We start from the raw sequence: 22,350 nt of genomic DNA on the forward strand, positions 1-22,350 counted from the left end.
CTTTTGTCAAGGGATCCCGACCCATAGCAAAATGATGTAAGAAACAACATTTTTATACGTAAATAATAGCTCATTTGCTCATGATGAGGTTTTTTATTACGCACAGACTACATACAGCCACTTGAATGACTTAGGCTCATATTTATACGGTTTAAAACAGAAGATAATACGTAACGAGAAGAACTAAACAAACCAAACAAAGGATGATACACAATGAAAGGAAATAAACGACCCACACATGTGTCATTCGTGCATGTAAATTACTATTTATTATCACACAAACACCATACAGACCGGAATATGTACCAATCGACTTCTGTTGGATGTTATCGGTTTATGGACCGCAGATGAGAATTTATTGAGTAGCACAAATATGAGAGTTCAAGTCCTCGATTATCGATTGGAAGAAACCTAGATAGTCAATTGGAACGGGAGAATCCTCGTCAATCTTCTCATATTGGATAGTCCAGCTCACAATACTCCCACGTCCATTAGCCTTAGGCTTAGCTCGAAGAATTGCATCAAACTTCTTGTATATCTTCATCACCTCTCCATCTATAACATCATAACGAATCATCCTTGTTTCGTCATCGTGTGTTATTTTCGTGTGGACAAATTCGTGTCTACCCTCTGCGTACACATGCAAAAATGATATTCACTTGCAGGTAGTGGTAATATAATTTTAGGAAGCATATGTTAAACGCACATTATGAAAACAAAGTACAAAATTTAATTAAATCTAACTAATTGTGCGAAATTTTGGTGCTTCAAATCGTAATAAAGTCATACCAACAATATAGTTCCATTGCTTGACACAACCCGATGTAGTTCCATGTCCCTCGATCACTTTGGCGCCAGTGTAAATATGTGGGATTGCCGTAGGAATGTCTTCATGTTCCTTAAACATTTCGTAATATTTGTCAGCATTGCAGTTAACCTCGGATTCAGTAATAAGCTTCCCAACTAACCCTGAAATGGTATGATGGTGAGCCATATTGATCATACACGTAGTTTGCAACACAATAAAAGATATTCAACTGATTTTGATGAATTTGATCTTAGTCGAATAGGTTTATATAGAAACTAATGGTTGAATTGGTTTAAGGATAATGACCTGTATTCTATTTCTTTATAGTATATCTTTTTTATTTTTCAATCAAAGATTTTGTGACAAGAAAAGATCGTGTGAGATAGCAGTTGAGGATGTTTTTCATCATGATTGTGAGATATGCATAGTAGCTAGGCTCAAAAATTATGTTACTGAGCCGAGTCCTAGTGTCATCATTTTGCAGGCTAAAAGGCCGTAAATACTCGACATAATGGTCCTGTAAATGATTCTGGAAGACTTTACATTGGAAAAATGCCACATAATTAAAGATTCTGTTTCGTTCAATTTATGTTTTGTTTGATCAGCAACGATTATAATTGTCGGAAAGATACACAGAGACAGAGACGCATTAGCGCTAGACTCGCACAACCTTAGCTAGCTAATAATCAAAATGGATGAGAGCAAAACGGTGGGGTTGTATATTACGCACGTATTTGAGCAGTCGATATCAAATTGTCGAAGGATAGAGGAGGGTGGTTGAACTACATGTTTATAAGGTCACAAGAAAGGCATATTCTCGTCATTCCATAAACAATCCCATCGCAGGGCCATCATATCAACTATCTAATTCAAAATATTTTGTCTAAGATTTGCTATCACTTCATGAGTAACACTCATTTTCTGTGAGTTGCGGACAACTCTCATTTAACGCATTTGAGTTCACAGCTCCATGTTTCTCAAAGTATGCTCACGGGGATAGTGTAGACGGTTAGACCAAGCTCTCCTATCCTTACATAAGCAGTAAATATTTTGCTACAAAAAAAATAAATATAGGGGTCTTTGATTAGTTTGGAAATTTAGTATCTAGCTAGCGTTTTCTCGAAAAGGTAATCGTATTCTCCGTTTTGGCTTTTCCGGTGGAAAAGAGAGTAACACTTTTCTCAATCTGGCGGTTCATTTTAAGACCGAGACTGAACTGTTGGATGAAGACTTCTTCCTCAGTCATCGTGACGCACGAGCATACAGATAAATCATATGGGTCGTTTTCAAAGATATATTGTTTATCTTGCTTGCAGTAAGAAAAAGATCAGTGGTTCCATCCATGTACGTAATTACTAGTAACTAGGATTAGCGTGTTGGTTTGGAGTTTGACTTCGACTCACGTCTTTAGTTCCAGATTCCGTTTCTCAGTCCGAGTTTATGTAGAAACTTAAGATTGGCTGGATAGACTAAAGGCTGATGACACAATGAGGTGTTTTCTATTTCTTTACATATTTTCATTCTCAATCAACGATATCTTGTGACAAGAAAAGATTGTCTGAGATAGTACTCAATTATATATAACAGGCACATCAATAATAATATATGAGATTCTTATATCATGATTGATGTGTGAGATATATAGTAGTTAATTACAATAGCCATATCATTGATAGCAAAGTCTTATATCATGATGATTGTGGGACACAGTTAGCTAGCAAGGCTCAATTTAAATTTATGCTATTAAGGCGTGTCCTAGTGTTATCATTTAGATGACTGAAATGTTCAGCAATTCAATCAATCTAGTTTGCAAGTGATCCAACAAACGATTTAGTAATTACAGTTACCTCAACCCTTTTGCCTCCCACTTCTTCTGAACTATGAAAGGTTTTGTGAATTATGATTCAGATGGACGAAAATAGACAAAAAAGATACGAAGGGACAAAGCAAGCTCCATCTGGGAGACACAATTACCAACCAAAAGTCAAGAGAGACTTTTTGGGCATTTTTGGATAAAAACAGCAAACAAGGTGGATAAACTACATGTTTCAAACAGTCAAAAGAAACATATATCACTTTCATGATTCGTGCCCATATAGATTTGTTGGAAGTTAAACCAAGATTTGGTGATTTGGTTCATATGTTGATCCAGTCCGAATGGATAAACAGCTACAGTTGATCCAGTCAAGTTGGATCAACAGGAACAGTTGACCACTGTGCGATATTTGGAAGTTCGAGTTAACTAGAAGAGCAAGTTGTATTGGTTCCTTGTTTTAGAGTTTTATTCTATTTAGAGTTTCTTTGTGTTTCTAGAAGTGTGCTTTATTTAGAGTTTGTTTTATCAATGTGTGTTTTATTTAGAGTTTGTTTTATTCTATTTGTGTTTCTTTGTGTTTCTAGAAGCAAATGAAACTACTTTGAGTGATTCTCAAGTTTGTGAGACTATAAGTAGGCTAGTAAGTCATGAGATAGTGTACACCAAACTGATTATCAATGTACTCGTTTCATTTGCTTCCACGTGTGCTCTCCTCTCTCTTGCTCGATCCTACAAGATTTATGATCATGTTGGATGGAGACTCCATCGTCGTGATACATGATGGACAAACAATTACAGTGGTGTACTTGTGGTTGTGGGTATGGCCCAAGTTTAAAGACACCGCTGATCTGTGGCTAAAATAAGAAGAAAAGCGGTCTCCAAAAATAGATAGCTAGCCCACCATGATTACTGCGTCGGTTGGGAGTTCTGCTCACTCCACATATTGAAGGATGCCTTACTTCTGAGGATCATAATTTCACGAAATTAAATGATCGAAAACACCCAACTTAATTGCTTGTTGTTCCTCCTTAGATGTGGCAAAATATTGTTCGTGCGATCTTTACTTTCTCCCAAGGGTACACATCCTCGGAATCTAGGCTCTTCAGTTTTCATGCACTTTATAAAGTCCGAACTAGCAGGCGAGCAAGCTGCATGCGTGGTGCCTATCACGATTGATATTTCCAAAACTCTTGATGATCTAGTCACTGTACTTACTTGACACTATACATGTACTTAGCTAAGAAATGCGATTCATGGTATGAAGTACTTAGCACACATGCGTGGTTGTTTTAGGGCTAACATGACAGAAGAAATCCGTATGCTGTTATTAATGAGGTGAAAATATTAATCTCTGTAATCTTAAAAACCTCAATCTTTAAGAAGATCTCATTCCGAAGAGTGATTTGCTGTTTAGGTCTTTAAGTTATCACCTAGTTGGTAATGCTAATGCGATCTCACATTTGTCGATATCCTTCGATACATTTTACCCTGATCAACAATCAACCAGTTAACTTGACCAAAGCCGATTGACTAGTAAACCACCAACGACTGATCGATATAAGAAACATCTTTTTTATTAATAGCTCATGACGAGAATCATACAGATCATTTAGATAAGCTTGTAGTAAATCCAAGTACTCATCATGATCACACACACAAGAATCATACATAAATCACAGAAATCAACCGGTTGCGGAAAATGTATATACAAGGACTTTTCATGCCCGTGCAAATGCACGGGCTGGGGTCATAAAATTGCTTCTAGTTTTTGTGAATTATGCCGATGACGAATCTGAACTTCGAAATCAACAAAAAGGTGATAGTTTTACCAAACTTAGAGATGAACTTAGAGACCGATCATTGTTCCATGTGGATCTTGTCCTGTTGGGGTCATAAAATTTCCTCTAGTTTCTCTAGTTTTAGTTGTCAAACCTTGTAAATTGTTATGTGATCATAAATTTATTAGTAATTCTTTGCCAGTACCGTGAACCCTTGCAAGCAACAATATGACAAAATTCAGTTTGCTTATTCATTCGACATTTTCGAATGAGAGCTGGTTAAGGATCCTCAAGTGTAAACACAACGACATACAGACCATATACCATCGATGACATCTGTGGAGCACATGCCATAGGGTATTAAGATCACGTATAACTAACTTAACCTACTCAGTGAAGTCTAGAGATAAAAACTCAAGTTCACTTATCCTTATTCAAGTGCTGCTAACACAAAAGATACATGAGACTCATGAAAAAAGTGATCGTACAAATTAGAAGGTTTTCCAACCAGCTAAAGTAACTATAAAAGTCCACTCCACACACTTTATTCTTTTGTCTATGCAGGCGCTATAACACACTTGTTTCCGACTTTACACCACTATAACTATTATTGTTTCTGAATTAGTTCAAACCTTGTTATGTAATGCTGCTGGCCATTTGCATTTGAACTTGAAAAGGAATTTTGGAAAATTTATTAACACAAAATTGGTTAAAAAGACCAAAATCAACAATTTCTGGATGAAATGAACAGTTAGATTTTGATATTGTTTAAATGGACAAAAATGTAAAAATAGGCAGGATGTAATCAGTTTCATCGTGCCCGTTTTCAAATATTTTTTCTTATTTTTAATTTACACAGGACGTATCCAGTTTCATCCTTGTTATTTTTTAAATTTAAGCTAGTTTCATCCTTACTATTTTTTTTCGCCATTTCACCCAAACTATTTTTTACTCGTCCATTGGAACCGTGATTTAAAAATATTTGGACAAATGACTCATTTTCCAATTTATCAAAGTGCCAAACCTACAAACTACTTACAATTCAAAGATTCAATTATGTATTGTCTGTAAACATATTTAATTATATACACCAACATTCAAATTAAGAGAAAAGCACAAAAGTTCACCTTTTATTGATCCTGCTCTGCATGTGGGTTCGTTTTGGTTAATTTTTTTCCGTTGTAGTTCCTTGTAATGTTAATTTTCAGCTCCTCATTCTTTTGGGTAGATACATTGCCCTTCCCTGGTCGGAACTTGTAAGTTGTTTTTCTGTCGGCAGCAAGTTTCTGTCCTTCAATAAAATCCTTTATTACCGACAAAAATAAATAAAAATATTTCAATATTGAAGGCATTGAAGTATAAGTCCTTGTAAGCAAGAACAATTGGCTTTACAACAGTATTAGCAACAATAGCTGAATTCATGGGTCTTGCACTCTTGCTTCAAGGTTTAATTTCAATGCCTTAAATACTGGCAAAGTTACAAAAGAAAAGAAAAAATCAACATATAAAGATTTCAATAACAATATTTAACCTGGCTAAGCTACTATCCAGAGTGCTGTAATTTTAAGTTGAATCACTTGTTAAAAAGAAAAACGTCTTCATTAGTTTCAAACTCAACTTCAAATTCACGGAATTATTACCTTTGCCTTCTCAACTGTAACCCGCGTTTCCAAGGAAATTTAACCTAAAACCAATTTGAATAAAGAAAGATATTGCTTCATTTTTTATTTTTTAATCCTTCCCCTTGGCTAGAGTTTCTGAATTGAGTTTCCTGAATTGCGACTCTCTCATCCAAAATGAAGTCAAGTGTAACAAATCTACACATAAAAAAAAAACGGGATAAAGCCACAACGTTGAATCATTGTGGCTTTCTTTTTCCTCTCTTCAGAAATCTGAAAAACCGAAATCAATAATTGTTTCTGCGTAGATGCGAACTAATAGACACAATGGCAATGATATCTCAGACTGTATATTTGGACAATTAATACTTGGCTACTTTTCTCAAGTGACATTACAGTTTCTTTACCACATTTATCTTCTTTGCGACTTAAAAACACCTTGATAACAACAGTGATATTCAATGATCTGGGGACAGAAGAAATAAACCCAAACCAAACCTTTTATCACATCCCGTTTTGGAAACCTAATCAAATATTAAATCAAAGAAAAATAGAAAGATGAAGTCTACTTGAATCGTTAAGAATATAAACCAAGAGATTTCAAAACTGGAAGATGTGTCCATATGAAGTTTTAGAAATCTTGTTTGAAGAGATTGAGTAGAGATATTGTATCAATGTGATGAAGACGCTCTGATTTATATATGAAATCAAACTGATGGATATTATGGACGCGACTGTTGAATATGGTTGAAACTCTTTCATCTGTAACTCTGGTTTTCAAAGGACGCGTCTTTTTTTTTTACGGTATGTCTTTTAATCTTTAACTGATGGATATTATGGACGCGACTGTTGGATATGGCATCTGTAACTATGGTTTTCAAAGGACGCGTCTTTCTTCTAACGGTACGTCGTTTAATCTTTCACTAGATTTTGTGTCCGTGCTACGCACCGGGCGCATCCGAAAACCATTTACCATCATTTTTTTACTTTTAACCATATTTTTGGCTTGGTATGATGTGGCTTCGCCTCTCCCCGTTCCAATACATGCTTGGCTCGGCTTCGCCTCGCCTGTCCCCATGCATTTTTGATTTAGCGTGGCTCGGCTTCGCCTCGCCCCAATACATGCTTAGGATTTTAATGATTTGGTGTGGCAACATGCTTGGGTTTTTTGATTTGGTGTAGCTCGACTTCGTCTCTCCCCACCCCAATGCATACTTAGGATTTTAATGAGATGTTCTTTTATTATATGAAAATAAGATGTCGAAGGTACAGGCAATGCACCAAACAGTTGTAAAAATAACAACTTTATTGGGATGATTTGAAATTGCACCCTGCGAAAGCCCCGAGCCTAAGACCCGACACTCCAAAGCTTCATATCATATTTTTATGCCCGTGTCCTAGTTGGATTAATTAACAACATGTACTGGACTGTTATGTCTTGTACAAATGTATTGAAGATGTAAAAAAAAAAATAATAATAATAATAGGTGGTTGTAGTTTTCTTATCACTTCGGTGATTGTTGCATCTTCACAAAACGACGATGTGACGGCTTATGAGATCCAAGCCAGAGCGTAGACTAATGTAATGGGTTCACTCCCTCTTGTTGGGTCTGATCTACAGTGAAAACTACCTGCCAAAGTTTTTGTCTAGCTTTATTTCGAATCAAGTTATAGGAAACAGGTTGCTACTCTCATAGACGGAAAAAGAAAATACTGAGTACGTAACTGATGCATGTTACCATGTAAAGGAATTAGATGTCCAATGCAATTTCTATGATTTATTGAAGATGTTTATATTAAATTCATCCTAATATGACAATAATTAGATGTATCCTGGTATTTTCCTTTATAGTAGTCCGACCAAGAGTCACGGTCAATTAATATATAAGTGACATTGTAATTATGTAGTTCCACAATTTATGTCCATCATTATGAGGGACATACCACAAATGCTTCCAATAGAGAATACATCTAATGCTAAGGCACATCTCAAACTAATAGTTTTTTCTCATAATTTAGCCATAACGATTTGAAAACCAAACAAAGTTAAGCAAAACTCAAGCACCGGTTGATATTTTTTCTAGTTGAAGCATAGATATAATAAGCAATCACATAAACGATGAGAAGGATCAATTTGAAAAGATGACAACGCTTAACTGTTTCACTTTTGTGCTTGCAAAGGTTCCGGCATCAGACACCACAAACCTGGTGTCAATTAGAATTTATTTTCGGCAGAAAAACAAATACCCAAGCAGAGGGCCGAGCACGAAAAAGCACATAACTCTAGTAGTGTACTCATACACATTACGGAGAGGGAAACATCCATGCACATCCAAATCAAATATAAGCTCAAAATATTATGTATTTCGAGCAAGTGGAGCATGATCGCCTGTCCAAAATCAATCTGGCAATGTTAGACCGTCACCTTTCTGAAATCAATCAAAAAAATTGTTGCAGGATTGAGATTTCAGGAGAACAAACGAACTCCAATAGCGAGCAAACATTATTGGATCATTAAGTTTATGCCAACATTTAATAGGGAAGATGTGCACAGTAGAATTAGTACCAATCAATAGCTGGATATGAAGACACGAAGTTTTACACTTGGAAGGCCCCTTACCAACAAACAATCCATTGAAACTGAAACTAACCAAACCTAGACTGAACTTTCTCTCTAGGATCTTGGTTCATTGTAATTTAAGTACGCATTTCCAACAAAGAATACAGTTTTTTTAAATACATTTAACAAACTCTCATGGAGTATCATAATGGTTCTTACCACTGTGTAAAAGCCCCACTATTATGCTGCAAATGGGTTCAAATTGTCTATCAATGGATCATCTGTAACAGAAAATGATTAGAAGTTTATGCTATGGGATTCTACTTTGGCAGGTTTGTAGATACCCGTCAACATATAAATTGAAATTAATAAGTGATATCCAAATAAGAGTTTATGTGACCTTAATAACATCGAAAGTCAATCAGTTGAAAAGCTTGACATCTAGGTTTAGCACGACTTGTACAGGTACCATATATTTCCTTTTCTTTTTGCTAGAGCTCAAACCATGTACCTGCATCTCCCCAAATTAAACTACACTAACACACAAAATCTCACAATTAAATTAGCATCCACGAAACTCAACCTGGAGCCTAAACAAAAATCTACAAACAATGCAAAATCGAAATCAAACCATACATATGAACCCTAATTTCTTCTCTATTCAAACCCTAAATCAAACCCTAACACTAATTGCAGCTGACAAACAACTTCTTCCTAAGAAACAACTTCATGTAACAAATTCAAATAATGGTTCTATATTTAATGGTGTTGAAGCTTTATACACATAGAATTCTGGAAGTGGAGAGCGGAGACGGGAAACCATTTTTTCCCTCAGAGACGTGATCAAAAGAGAGCAAAGCAGATAGTGAATAGAAGAGATATAGGGCTCGGAGTTTTTAGAAGAAAGTGTGAAAAAATCGGCAGCGGCCGGAAAAATCAAGTTATGGTTTCGATTAGGTTTAGGGTTACGTAGGGTTACATTTTAAGGGAGGTATTGTCCACATCAGACGGCGTTAGTAACGTCCATTTAAGTATTTGGTGTAAACCAAGTGTAAATAATTAGTTAGCTGTAAAATAACACATAAGTATTGTATACCCACGTTTTGGCTAACGGTGTTACAAACAGCCAGTTAAATATAGAGTGTAAACAGAGTGTAATCCATATTTTAATGTCTCGACCAATAGAGTCCCCCACTTGTTGTCTCCAGGATTGCTCTTCCTCAAAGCTTTTATCTAATTTAATTTGAGAGAGGTGTTAAACTCACGGTGGGACGTGGAAGCTTATATGACTTAATATTTTAAAGGAGAGATTATGACATGACACTCTAATTTTTCAGTATTTCTCAAAAATGAATGTAGTTGCGCCACATAGGACTAAAGGATTCTCCTTTATATAAAGAAGTATTGATTGATCGGTGGCCGTATACAGCCGATTATTCAGAGGCGCAAAGGTGAGAGTTCACGTCCTCAATGTGGGAGTGGAAGAATTTCAAATAATCAATAGGAACTGAGAATCCTCGTTAAGCTTCTCATACTCGATAGTCCAACTCACAATACTCCCATGTCCATTAGTCTTTGGATCAACTACAAGAGTTACGTCAAACTTCTTGTAATCCTTCGTCAAATCTCCTCCAACGACTTTATGATATATCGTCCTTGTTTCGTCAGTGTATGTTGTTTTCTCATGAACATACAATGTTTTACCGTCTGCGTGCACAAACATATTACACATGAACACACGTAACTGATATAAAAGGTATCAAATCGATGTTAAGCGTAAAATATGAAGTTGATTAACCGTGCACAACTTTTGTGTTTCAAATCGATATATGCACATACCCTTAGTGTAGTTCCACTGCTTGACACAGCCCGAAGTGGTTCCATGCCCCTCAATAGCTTTGACGCTACTGTAAAAATGTGGTGCTTAAATATTTCGTAGTATTTGTCAGCCTTACAGTTAACTTCGAGTTCGGTCACAAGCTTCCCACGAAGACCTGAAATGGTATGATGTACGGCCATTTTTGCTCTTGACTGTTGGCCTAGACATATGGGTAGTTTGCAAAACAATGAAAGACACTCGATGGGTTTTGATGAATTGATCTCAGCTGATAGAGTTTATATAGACAGTGGGTATGGCTAAGTTGATTATAAGCAGATAACACAATGCATGTTTTTTTTCTTTTTCTCCTGTACAAATTTCAATTTGAAGTTTGTTGGACATTTATTATAGAATTAAAGGGCTTTGGATAAGAAAAGATTTTTGTGAGATAGTGAAGTTAAATAGCACATGGCCAGGGATTCTTTGAACCATTGCTTTGTAGCATTATGATTGTGAGATGGTACATTAAATTTAAAAAAAAAAAAGACGGTTAACTAATTACACTTTACACACTGTTTTATTCGAAAAATTTGGTGAAACACCCACCGGATGGGAAACTTTCCAACCCAAAGAATCAAAAGACGGTAGTTTGTGGTTTAATATTACAAAGATTTAGAAGGTTTCAATAAAAAATATAAGATTCAAAATTGGTGGGGGAAACGAAACTAGATTTTGGGAAGATGTTTGTCTTAGTGATGGAAAATTGTGTGGCACGTTTCCTTTAGCATTTTAGAGCTTCAAGGACGAAAGGGTTTGTGGTGGCTAATATGTATGAATTTAGGGAATGTGGGGTAAGATGGAAATTTATGAGTAGACAAAGATATTCACAAAATATCTCAAGTAAAGTCTTAGCTATATCAAACCTTCTTTCTTCGATCTCTATTCAAGAAGGTGTTATGGATACCCGAATATGGGTTGGAAGTGATCATGGTCAATATACGGTTAAGGGTGGAATTAGAGATGAAGGGAATCAAGGTGAACCGAATTTTCCAACCAATATTGTTTGGAGCTATGAATACCCTTAAAAAGTCAATTTCTTTCTCTGGTTTCTATCTCATGATCGGATAATGACCGCGGATAAACTTTTAAGAAGAGGTATGGATGTCTCTAGTGAATGTTGTTTTTATGAAGAAGATAATGAAACGAGCTCGCACTTGTTCTATGAGTGTTGGAGAATTCGGAGTATATGGGATTAATTTGTTGAAGGATACCACTATCGTTGGCACATGACCCTAGTGTCGCTACATCTATTAAGGCTTGGAAGTTTAATTGGGGAGACGGAAGACTTAGTCGAATATGGAACAACATCCCGGTTGCTATATGGTGGTGCGTATGGAAATAGCTAAATGCAAGAATTTTTTACAACAAAAAGAAAACTTTGGTGATCCTCATTAGACATATCAAATTACAAACGTTCTTTTGGCCGAAATCGAATACAAAGATGTTCGAGCTTACGGCAAATATGGTGATTCTTTGTGGGATTCCTTATTTCGGCTTCATAATTTTTTTTGCTTCTTTCATTGGGTAGCCGAATCTCCTTTCAGCTCTCCTTTTTCTTTCTTCGGTTATAACCATTGGGTTGAGGTACCCCTCTTAAGTGCCTCTTTTCAACGAATTTCTACTTGACCGATCAAAAAGAAAAATATATATATATATTGTAACTTTATCTTAGTGAGCCGGTTTTCAAAATTAGTTAGCTCCGTGAGTTTCTAATCATACGGAATTAGACAAACATTTAGGTGATGTGTGTGGGTGTGGCATTCATGTTTTAGGATCCTCATTCCAGTGTTCCATTTTTATGGCCTGCAATGTGTGTACTACAATCTGCATGTCATGGTCGATGTTAATCCGCCATTAGAATAAGTCCATGAATCTCAAAATCTAATATCAACTATCGACCATTTTTTAAAATCTGAGCAGTTTCATTGTCATATGTTCAAAAAATGGGAAAAATATCGTTTGGTCTTTTTTAGGCGGTGCCAAGTCAGTTTGGTCCTTTCAGAAATCACCTTTTCCATTTGGTCCATAATTATTTAAAAATATTAAATGGACCAAAGTACCCTTCCGTTTTATTTCCTACTTATTTTTTGTAGCTGTTCATTCTGTTTGATGAACTCCGGAATTCATTCCTTCAAATGAACACCTAATATACCCAAACTAAATCACATATAAAAACAGAGTTCATTCTGTAAAATGAACACAACACAAAAAAATTCTACAAAAAATTTATTTTATGAACTTCATTATACTTCATTAAATTCTACAAAAATTTCGTTATTAAGAACGAAAAGTCATAGTTCATTCGTCAAAATGAATTCCTGATAAAAACCTATATGAAACCAGAGTTCATTCTTCAAAATGAACTCTTGATAAAAACCTATATAAACTAGAGTTCATTCGTCAAAATGAACTCCTGATAAAAACCTATATAAACCAGAGTTCATTCGTCAAAATGAACTCCTGATAAAAACATATATAAACCAGAGTTCATTCGTCAAAATGAACTCCTGATAAAAACCTATATAAACCAGAGTTCAATAGTCAAAATGAACTCCTGATAAAAATCTATATAAATCAGAGTTCATTCCTGAAATGAACTCTTGATAAAAACCTATAAATCTTCACTTCTTCATCATCTTCATCGACTTCAATAGCAACAACAATATCAAATATTCATTAACAACGACAACATCAAATTGTCTTCATCATCTTCGTTTCAATCTTCATCTTCTTTGACAACAACAACAACAAAACAGAGTTCATCATCTTCATCTTCAACACGAGCAGCAGCAACAACAACAACATGAGTTTCTTTTGGAGACGTCATTGTTACAGCAGCAGGAAGAAATCAAAACAAATGAAAAGGATTCGGATCTACTTTTTTTGTTACAGCAGCAGGAAGAAGTCACAACATGAGTTTCATGGATTTTTTTATCGTCGTCAACAACATTATAAACAACAATAACATCTTCGTCATCTTCTTCAACTTCCACACCATCATCTTCATCAAATAGAGAAAGAAAAACAAGAAGAAAAAGTAGATCTGAATCTAGAGATGAGAGAGAGAGAAGAAATATGAAAATGATTTTTTTTTGCTAATAAATCCTGTATATATTATTCTGAAAGGATATCCTGTCAATCCTAGATGATAATTACATCATCCATGATGTCATCCCGCGTGGGTATTGTACACCCTAGGACCAAACTATTATTTTTAGGACCAAACAGAAAAATATATTTTCAAAAAGGACCAAACAGACAGTTGACTTGGTCAACTAGACCAAACTCTCTCTAATATATTATTCCTAAGACCATATTGTATTTCGGAGTTAAAATAAACGTGTAAATCATTTTTCTGTGGGTGATGATCCATGAGCTAGAGGTGTAAAACGTGGCGTCCCAGCATAACTCAACCTGAAAAGGCGACAGTACCAAAATATACCTCAAGCTAAAACTTTTCCTACCTATAAGTCCTTTCTCCAAAAGTGATTATCTATGGACAGAGTCGAGATAATACAACTAATCGGTTCATACTTCGTGTGATCGTCTACGAATACGAGATCGAGACAATACAACAACGAAGTATGTTTACTTGATACAAAGGTTCGTACTTAACCAAACACAATAGGATTTCTTATCAAGTAAATAGGAATTAACGTTTGTGTAATTTACTTTAGTTATAATAAAACAATTATAATGCGAAAAACAAAAGTAAATGACACGGCAAGATTTTGTCAACAAGAAAACCGAAAATGCAGAAAAACCCCGGGACCTTGTCCAGAATTGAATACTCTCAGGATTAAGCCACTACACAAAATTACACCAACTTCGTATAGTTGAGACCAAGTAACTAAACTTATAGTTCACCTAGTTCCGTCTGTATTCCTACGCCTCCAACTTATAAATAAGTCACGTACTTGGAACAATTCCTTTGGTTCGTATTCCAAACAGTAAAGGAACAACAAATATGTTTGGTATCAACTCTCTTCAACCAAGTAATATGAGTCAAACAAAGGCTCTTCCGTTTATCTTAATATAAACTCCTTCGTCAGGTCCTTAGATCTATCTTATGTTCAATTACCGAAGTAATCGTTTAAGATTAAGCCGACAACACTCTTAATCCAAAGAATTGTGTTGATGCCGATCTACTAAATTAATAAATCCAATCTACCACAAGGATAAACCGATTATTAATTGGATCCTCTTTTACCAAAACAAGTATTGTGCACACCAAAGATTATAAAACCCAAGTCAGATCTTCAATATCTTATTTTTCTTCAAATCTTCTTAAATCTTCAATAAAAAACTGCACACAATCACTTGGATCTCTTGTGATCAATCACGCACAAAAAAGGAGTCTGTTAACAATGGATTATCACAAGATCGTCTTTAGAACTCACAACAGTCTAAAGATCCCTGTGAAACTATGAACTAGTTTGAGTGAATCTTATATCAGAAGAGAAGATCCTCAAGAATAAACAAACTCGGTGCAATCAGATTTCAACCACCGTTAGTCGATCAAATCAATGAAAACAAAAGATAAACCGCAATTATCTAGTTTCCCACCAACGGTACACGCTAGAGCTTCTCAATCCCAAAGAAGACTTCAAACTGAGCGGCCGTAAGAGATTTCTCCTAATTAGGTTACTCTCCTCTCCGAATAGGTGGTTACACCAATAACAATAACAAAAGACGAAGTCTGTTGTTACGAAGGATTAGTTTGCTAGAAAGACAAACTTCAAGTATTTATAGACAAGGATGTTTGGACACCAAGGAATTTCCAAAACTGAAAATATTCTCAAAATATTCATTAAAGCACAAATTCGGTTTTCAAAATTCCTGGAAATGCTCTGTCCAAAAATAATGATTGAAATCTCTCGGAAAATCTAATTAGTAAATACACATTACTAATTCTGGAATTTCCCTACAAAATGAAATTAATAACCTTAATTAAAATATTCTTAACTTACTTATGTTTCGATCATGGTATTCTCTTCCCTTAGCCGTTAAGGAATATCTTTGAACAATTAAATAAATAAACATTCATAGAACTTGTTTAAAGTATGTCGACATCCTTACTTTGTAAGTTCTCTTTCACACTTACAACCTTGAAACCGATTTTCCACACTTCCAAACAAGTTTAGAATTGGTTCATCTGACTTTCAAGAACTATGTGATTGATCAAACCAACATCAATCACAATCATGGGTTTAGCGGTTCTACCAAAACAAGTTTTGGTTCTACCTCCATGTGAGTACTGTGCATAGTCACACTAGCTTTCCAAAATTCGGTTGACTAGGTACTAGGATCGGTTCGCCACGTATATATGGTGTTTAACTTATATGTGTTGCACATGTCCATAGGATCAGTTCCCTTTTGCCTAAAAACGTGTTGCACATGTCCATAGGATCGGTTCCCCTTTCTGCTATAAACCTTGCTGCACCCCATACAAGGCTCGGTTCCCCTTTGTGATGTACTGCACCTCTTACTAGGATCGGTTCCCCTTTCCCATATTTGGTCATACAAAACAAAAAACCGATCATACCATCTCAGGTGATTACTTAAGATCGGTTTCACTAATAAAAGTCATACCAATACATAAGTCAGGCCTTTGTGAATAGTTCTACCAAGAACACAAACAAGTTGTGAGCGGTTATACTCAATCACACATATTGGTTGTTCATAAGATATGCAATGAATAACAAAATCAAATACACCTGGCAATTTCCTTTTCGGTTCACAAACAGGTTTATGAACTTACTTCCTTATAACACATGTAACCATTGTTCCCTAGGATGAAATCCTCACCTCATACCCATACATAATCACATTAGCATTCAAATGATTATGGAGATGTCTTATCTACAAAGTTTAATGGTTAAGAAATAAACCTCGTATTGTATTCCTTAATACTATGTCTATCTAGAGTTCAAATATGCTTCACAGTTATGTTTTCAATATGCACGATTTGAAAGATACGTTAGGGAATTAAACAGTTCAAGTCAAATATCACTTACCTCAAGTGGAAAGATGATTGTTGTCGTTGTAGCTCCTTTCTTTTTCACATCTTCAAGACTTCGCAATACTTGTAATGTCTCATATCCTAATACTTTCAAGCTAATCTACACGAAGTTGACTCTAGTACATAATCAAGCGACTCGTAACATGAGTTTTGATTCACTAAAATATGACAACCAAACTTGACATACCAACGCTTGGTGGGTTCAACCGAGCCATGCTCTAACACAACCCATGAAATCACGTGCTTAGCGTGTTGTGGGTCGTGTTGTGCTGGAGATTAAGACGTGTCGTGCTTTGCCGTGATAGAAGGCGTGATGTGTTGTGCCGGAAAAATAAACGTGTTGTGTCGTGTTGTACTGTGCCGGGCACATTTATTTTATGTTTTCCGATATAAATATTTTCCAAATATTTAAGTATTATATGTGTTGAGTGTTGTTATGAAAATAAGTCAACATAACGATAACAAAATGTCAATAATTGGCTAGAATAAAGGCTATGTTATGAAATATACACACATTTATTGTGCCATATTGTGTAATATTTTATACATATTATGATGTGTTGGGTTGTGCCCTGCCACGTGCTTATCCATACCGTGTGCTATGCTGGGTACTGTGCCGATTAGTCTAATCCATCCCAGCCCATGTAGCTAACGAGATGTGTCGTGCTAGGCTAAGTCACGTGTTGGGTTGAGCTGTACTCAAATTTTAGCGGGTTTTGCTCGTGCTGGCACAACCAAATATACACCTCTACCATGAGTTTTGATTTTTTATGATATGACTAACTAGTTGAATACCATACGATCATCTCCCATGATAAGAGCGACCGGGCAACAAAAAATTTTATTTAACCTCACCTTAAAAGAAACCTATTTTGAGGCATACTCGATATTTTTGAGGCATACTAAATGATGATGCCATCTAGGATATCTTTATAAGCGGTGTCTAAGCATACCAAAATTACTAGGTTACCCTTTAATTAGAAGGTATTTCACATCCCCCCTCCCACCCATAATGTATATTAGAAGGTATTTCACAAAAACCCATCTAGATTTTGATTATTATTGCTTAGTTTGATTGATACAATTAGGTTTCTTTGATTATCAAAAGTTGGTTCGGCCCAGAAGTTTGCGACAAAAACAGACGAACTTAGGCCTTTTCTTATTTTTTTGCTATGTGGAAGATCAGTTCGGCTGTAATTTTTAATTCAATTTTTAGCCGAACTAAGGCTACAACTTAAGGTTCAACGAAGTTCGGCTCATTCGACTTCTCAATCTTTTCAGCCGAATAGGTAAACTTAGCAGAGTTTTGTAATTCCTTAAAGTTCGGCTGATTTAACTTGTGTAGGTTTTAAGCCGAACATCACTCTGTGTGTCTCAAACTTTTTTAATTATTGGACGAACTATGTTTTTTAAGGCCGAACTTAGTATATACTATAGGCGAACTTTGAATTATTAGCCGAACCTTATATCTAACAAGCCGAACTTTTCTTCCCGTGAGAAGTTCGGCTCTTATATTTCAGCCGAACCAAGTATTGAACTCCGAAGAAGTTTGGAAAATTTCAATTTTTTGGAGCTAAAAAAGAGAGATTAGACGTGGTATACGAGTATACTTGTGTATTATTAGCAGAAGGTTCTGCATTAATGTATTCGTCCTCTGGATTTGGCTTCAAATCCCCAAATCTCAAAAACCGTAGTTTTTTTCACTTCTTCTTCCTCTCTCAAAAACCCCACTCTTACTTAAAATATCATAATTTTTTTAACTAACTAACAACTTAACTTAGTCAATCATTAACATTATTTATTAATCATTATTATTAAAACTAATCATAATCATTAACACTAATTAAATGAGGGTAGTTATGTCATTATCAAAAAGGATAGATAAGGGGTGATGGTGAAAATTTCACAGCCACAATTCGTATTACATCTTACATCATCCACTTTAACCTCTGGTTCCTTATCCCATGTTGATAAGTGAATTGATATGGACCCAATTTTTTAAGTGATACTATCTCCATAAGTTTGACTGTGTTTAATCATGTGTGATGGATTCTTAATGTGGCTAAAACTCCAACCTTCCTAGCTATGTCTAAGAAACATGATTAATTTATTGAATGGCAGGAAAACATGAATATACCACGTACATTTCTGCCTCCAAGGATGACATAAAAGAGATGCCAAACCAAAAGGAAGCCATGGAGTCTTCCCAGTCATCCTGTTTTCCAAAAAGCGAAATGGGTATGAACACTACTCCCTCACATGGACTGCACAAACATCACTGCAGGGGAAAGATGCAAAAGACTACAAACTTCATAGTTATATAGTGCTTGTTAAAAGAAAATCATCAGTTGGATATTTTTACCACCAGACTCCACTAATGTCCTGAGAGAATGGTTTCGCGTATTTGCAGAGTCATCCTTATTTCTTACCAACATCCAATTGACACTGATATCAATATATGGTATTTGTGAATCTGTGTCACGGAGTGCAATTGTGGAAATGTTACCAAGAGGAGCCTCCTTGAATGGCTGCAACACATCAATAAAGATGGAAATGAGAGAGCAGTATCAATATAATTGAACAGACACTGCACTGTACATAAAAGCAATGCACATCAATGAGTAACCTCAGCTGCGAAGCAGACTTTCTATGTCTACTAAAGAGAAGCGATATACCGGATGAGAAGACATGGGACTTTTGCAGCTAAATTGGTGAATGTACTCGGGTGAGTCTTCCTGCTAATGGCTGAGCACCAATGTAGTAATCGTACTTTAAAACATCCCTCTGCATATATGCCCTGGGAGACTGAAATTACTTGAGAGAGAACAAAATAGTTGAAATTTTCCTTACAATTAACTCACGTGCAACTAATTTAACTCGACTGTAATAGAGTCCAACTAACCCTCAATCAAAGACCCTCAAAGCTGTAAACATAAGATATTGTCCATGGATTATAACATTTTCAGATGCCTCACATCTAAAGCAAACAAACAAACAAAAAAAAATCAATTTTTCTGTTCTGAACAAAATAAAACAAATTATAAGCTGACACATCGATATATATTATAGATAGAAAGCATAGTCTTTTTATTTTAACGTGGATCACAAAATGAGAAACTGTGAATGCAAGGAACTTACTTGAGAAAGCACAAAATAGTTGAAATTTTCCTTACAATTGAACTCAGATTAGAGCCATTAATAAGGAAAGTATGAATTGATTTTCCATTCAAGTTGCGATATCATGCATCCACCCAACACAATCAGCTGCACCCAAACATACAATAAAATGAAAGAAGATTCTTACATTAAGAAACAATCGTACGTTCCTCACCACTAAAAAACCGCAGCATTATTTCCCTCTTACAGCTCTGCCAATGGACAACATTAAGAGATGCATGAACGACTTAGAAAAAGAAACTCAGAAGTTAGATGAATGAAAAATAACAAAACCATAAGGCATGATAGAGAACAAACATCAGTACTTTTTCCACCCAAACTCTGTCCACGATCTGTGTTCGATCTGTGTTCTTCAACTGGTCTGTCAGGCATTTCCTCAAACACTTTGTGTGCATGATCTGATGTTACCACGACTGAAATGAGTGTATTCTCCTCAAACCCTTGGCAGACTCCGAATCGCACAAACCCATCTCCGACTCCATGCCAACCACACAAATATATATCATCATAACGATTAACGAAAAAAGGGATAGAACTGTTTAAGAATTTAACTTTATACCAGTGATTGAGACCGGAGATTAATCCATCATCAACAGCACTTTGGAATGGAGCAAACTGAAGAATAACAGATGTTGATGATGATTCTTCCGCCATCGCTAGGGCTTCTTATAGAAATTCTAGTTTCTGGTTTTTATCTTCTCTCAGAGCTTCAATTATAGGGCAGGTTGAAAGCCTAATTAATATGTTAGATTTCTTACGGGTGTATTGTACACTTAACGGACGTCACTAACTTACAGTTAAGTTTTTGGTGTAAACCAAGTGTAAGTTATTAGTTAGGTGTAAATCCACATATAAATGTTGTACACCCACGTTTTTGCTAACTGTGTTATTAACATCCAGTTAAATACAGGTTGTAAACGGAGTGTAATTCCAATTTTAATGCTCCGACCAATAGAGTCCCGCCATTTGTCTTCTCTAGAATTGTTGTAATTCAAAGCTTTTATCTCATTTAATTTGAGAGGGATGTCACACTCAACGTGCGATGTGGGAGCTCATATGACTTAGTGTTTTAAAGGAGGGGAGATTGTTTTGGTACACCCCCACTTAATTTGGTACCCCTATTAGCAATTTGCTAAAGTGAGTTTAATGCATTAGTCAATGGATCTTACTTCGATTAAGTCTTTGGAATTCCAAATAAGGTTTGGTGCATGTAGGATTAAATGCACTGATTTGAAATGAGTTATAGAAAAATATGTATATGTCTGTTGCTGAAATGTCAGGCCTTTATGGCATCGCACCACTGGTGGCTACCCTGGGAAGACTGTTCGGGGAACAGTAGTGGTTTGTTTACCGGAATAACTCTAACAACTAGATTAAGGATCTAGAATTTAAGTTTCAAGATTGTGAATAAGAAAATGGTTGGTTTAGCGGAATAACTTTGGCAATTTTAAATTAAGAAGCTAGAATTAAAGGTTGAAGGTTATTAATAAGAAAAAGGTTAATTATTTTTGATTGAGAATGGCATAAGTATTATTTTGAATTTTTATGCATGGTTTTAATTATCATATCGTCTGCGTGTTTTTGATTATAGATGCACTCTATTATTTTTGGAGACTTCCTACTGGGCCGTCGTTTGCTCACCCATTTTCCTCCCTTTTCCACTGAGAATGAAGAAACACTAATCATAAAAGAAATTATTATGTATCACGGGGAATTGGCTTTCGCGTTTTGAATTAAATCGAGGTGTTGGTTTGTTTTCAATTGTGTACTTCTGATTTTATAATTTTTATTTTACTTTTTTTTTTGTAATTTTAAAAGTACTATTACTTTCATACAATAAAATTTTATTGAGTTTGAATTTCATATATTTTATGTACGAAAATATTTTAGAATGAAAAGCATGGTCTTACACGAGTGGCGGTCTGGAAATTTGGACTTGCTAGCTGGATCGGACCCGACCCACAAGGTCGAATCCGTGTCCGCTGGAAGTCCGAAATTCCGGGTTGTCACACCTTAGTTTCTTCAACTCCTTGAACTCTTCGTTGCTTCAAGTTACAATGATTTTGAACGTGTTCAACTCAGCATCGTTATTGTTGAAGATCTGTATCCATAGCGATAACAAATTTGAAAACAACGTTTTTATACAGAAACATAGTATTATTATCTTCTCCAAAGTTCAATTGTACCACAACTTTGAAGTAATATATACAACGGGTGACATGCCGCCCCCCACCACCACCACCACCACCACACACACACAATCAATACCAAAAGATACTTCGGGATTCAAAGGTGTCACATATCAACTTTATTTAGATGATATCACATAGTAAGTAAATACTTAGCGCTCATCTATGAGATTTAAGATACAAGCATCCCTAGTAAATTCCACAACCACAAACCCCACAAAGATATACAATTAAGCTCAAGTTCATATTAAGAACTCTCCCCTATTTGATGTCATTCCCAAGAAAACAACAAGAGTGACATTTCTTTGAAAACAAAGGATTTTGTCGGACATTAACAAACCACATGGATTTTTATCCTGAATATCGACTTAAATTAATTAATCTCAACGCCAGTTACGAACAAAGAATTTTAATCGGTGTGACTCAACATAAGAAAATCTTACGGAGTGTATGATGCATTAATAACACAAAAGTGTGATCACAAGAAGATCGATACTGCGAG

General features: G+C 35.6%; 3 protein-coding genes across 12 annotated transcripts; all 3 read right to left on the reverse strand.

Annotated features, from left to right (window-relative positions):
• Window positions 1-49: 49 nt before the first annotated feature.
• Window positions 50-1,057, reverse strand: LOC113336808 (major latex protein 15-like). The gene is made up of 2 exons (XM_026582486.1): window positions 790-1,057; window positions 50-630 (listed from the first exon to the last, which is right to left on the reverse strand). Exons 1-2 carry the CDS (start codon window positions 1,001-1,003, stop codon window positions 356-358), a joined length of 489 nt encoding a protein of 162 aa, XP_026438271.1. The 5' UTR covers window positions 1,004-1,057; the 3' UTR covers window positions 50-355.
• Window positions 1,058-10,070: 9,013 nt separating this feature from the next.
• Window positions 10,071-10,600, reverse strand: LOC113360123 (major latex protein 146-like). Its single transcript, XM_026603669.1, has 2 exons — window positions 10,421-10,600; window positions 10,071-10,325 (listed from the first exon to the last, which is right to left on the reverse strand). Exons 1-2 carry the CDS (start codon window positions 10,598-10,600, stop codon window positions 10,071-10,073), a joined length of 435 nt encoding a protein of 144 aa, XP_026459454.1.
• A 7,741-nt stretch (window positions 10,601-18,341) lies between these two features.
• On the reverse strand, window positions 18,342-20,330 carry LOC113315833. 10 transcript variants are annotated; one of them, XR_003342971.1, is made up of 5 exons: window positions 19,965-20,330; window positions 19,814-19,850; window positions 19,621-19,746; window positions 19,158-19,459; window positions 18,571-19,010 (listed from the first exon to the last, which is right to left on the reverse strand). XR_003342971.1 is itself a non-coding variant. In XM_026564083.1 (4 exons), the coding sequence occupies exons 1-3, from the start codon at window positions 20,311-20,313 to the stop codon at window positions 19,709-19,711; spliced, it is 432 nt and encodes a 143-aa protein (XP_026419868.1). In that variant the 5' UTR covers window positions 20,314-20,330; the 3' UTR covers window positions 18,571-19,010; window positions 19,158-19,708. The 10 variants fall into 10 exon arrangements, 1 of the variants encoding a protein (XP_026419868.1); XR_003342970.1 differs by having other exon boundaries at window positions 18,342-18,697; window positions 18,845-19,010; window positions 19,621-20,330; XR_003342966.1 differs by having other exon boundaries at window positions 19,621-19,850.
• Between the last annotated feature and the right edge of the window lie 2,020 nt (window positions 20,331-22,350).

Source organism: Papaver somniferum, chromosome 1 (genome assembly GCF_003573695.1).
Source record: "Papaver somniferum cultivar HN1 chromosome 1, ASM357369v1, whole genome shotgun sequence".
In the NCBI taxonomy this organism is placed as follows: domain Eukaryota; kingdom Viridiplantae; phylum Streptophyta; class Magnoliopsida; order Ranunculales; family Papaveraceae; genus Papaver; species Papaver somniferum.

Excerpts from the sequence above, each read along its gene's own strand:
- LOC113315833 (XM_026564083.1), bottom strand. The coding sequence starts at position 20,313 with ATGGCGGAAGAATCATCATCAACATCTGTTATTCTTCAGTTTGCTCCA. Across the intron at positions 19,851-19,956 it reads TGGGTGGAAAAAGTACTGAT|AGCTGTAAGAGGGAAATAAT; the intron begins GTTTGTTCTCTA and ends GTCCATTGGCAG. Across the intron at positions 19,747-19,813 it reads AATGCTGCGGTTTTTTAGTG|CTGATTGTGTTGGGTGGATG; the intron begins GTGAGGAACGTA and ends GTTTGGGTGCAG.
- LOC113336808 (XM_026582486.1), bottom strand. The coding sequence starts at position 1,003 with ATGATCAATATGGCTCACCATCATACCATTTCAGGGTTAGTTGGGAAG. Across the intron at positions 631-789 it reads GCAATGGAACTATATTGTTG|AGGGTAGACACGAATTTGTC; the intron begins GTATGACTTTAT and ends ATGTGTACGCAG.
- LOC113360123 (XM_026603669.1), bottom strand. The coding sequence starts at position 10,600 with ATGGCCGTACATCATACCATTTCAGGTCTTCGTGGGAAGCTTGTGACC. Across the intron at positions 10,326-10,420 it reads GCAGTGGAACTACACTAAGG|TTACGTGTGTTCATGTGTAA; the intron begins GTATGTGCATAT and ends CTTTTATATCAG.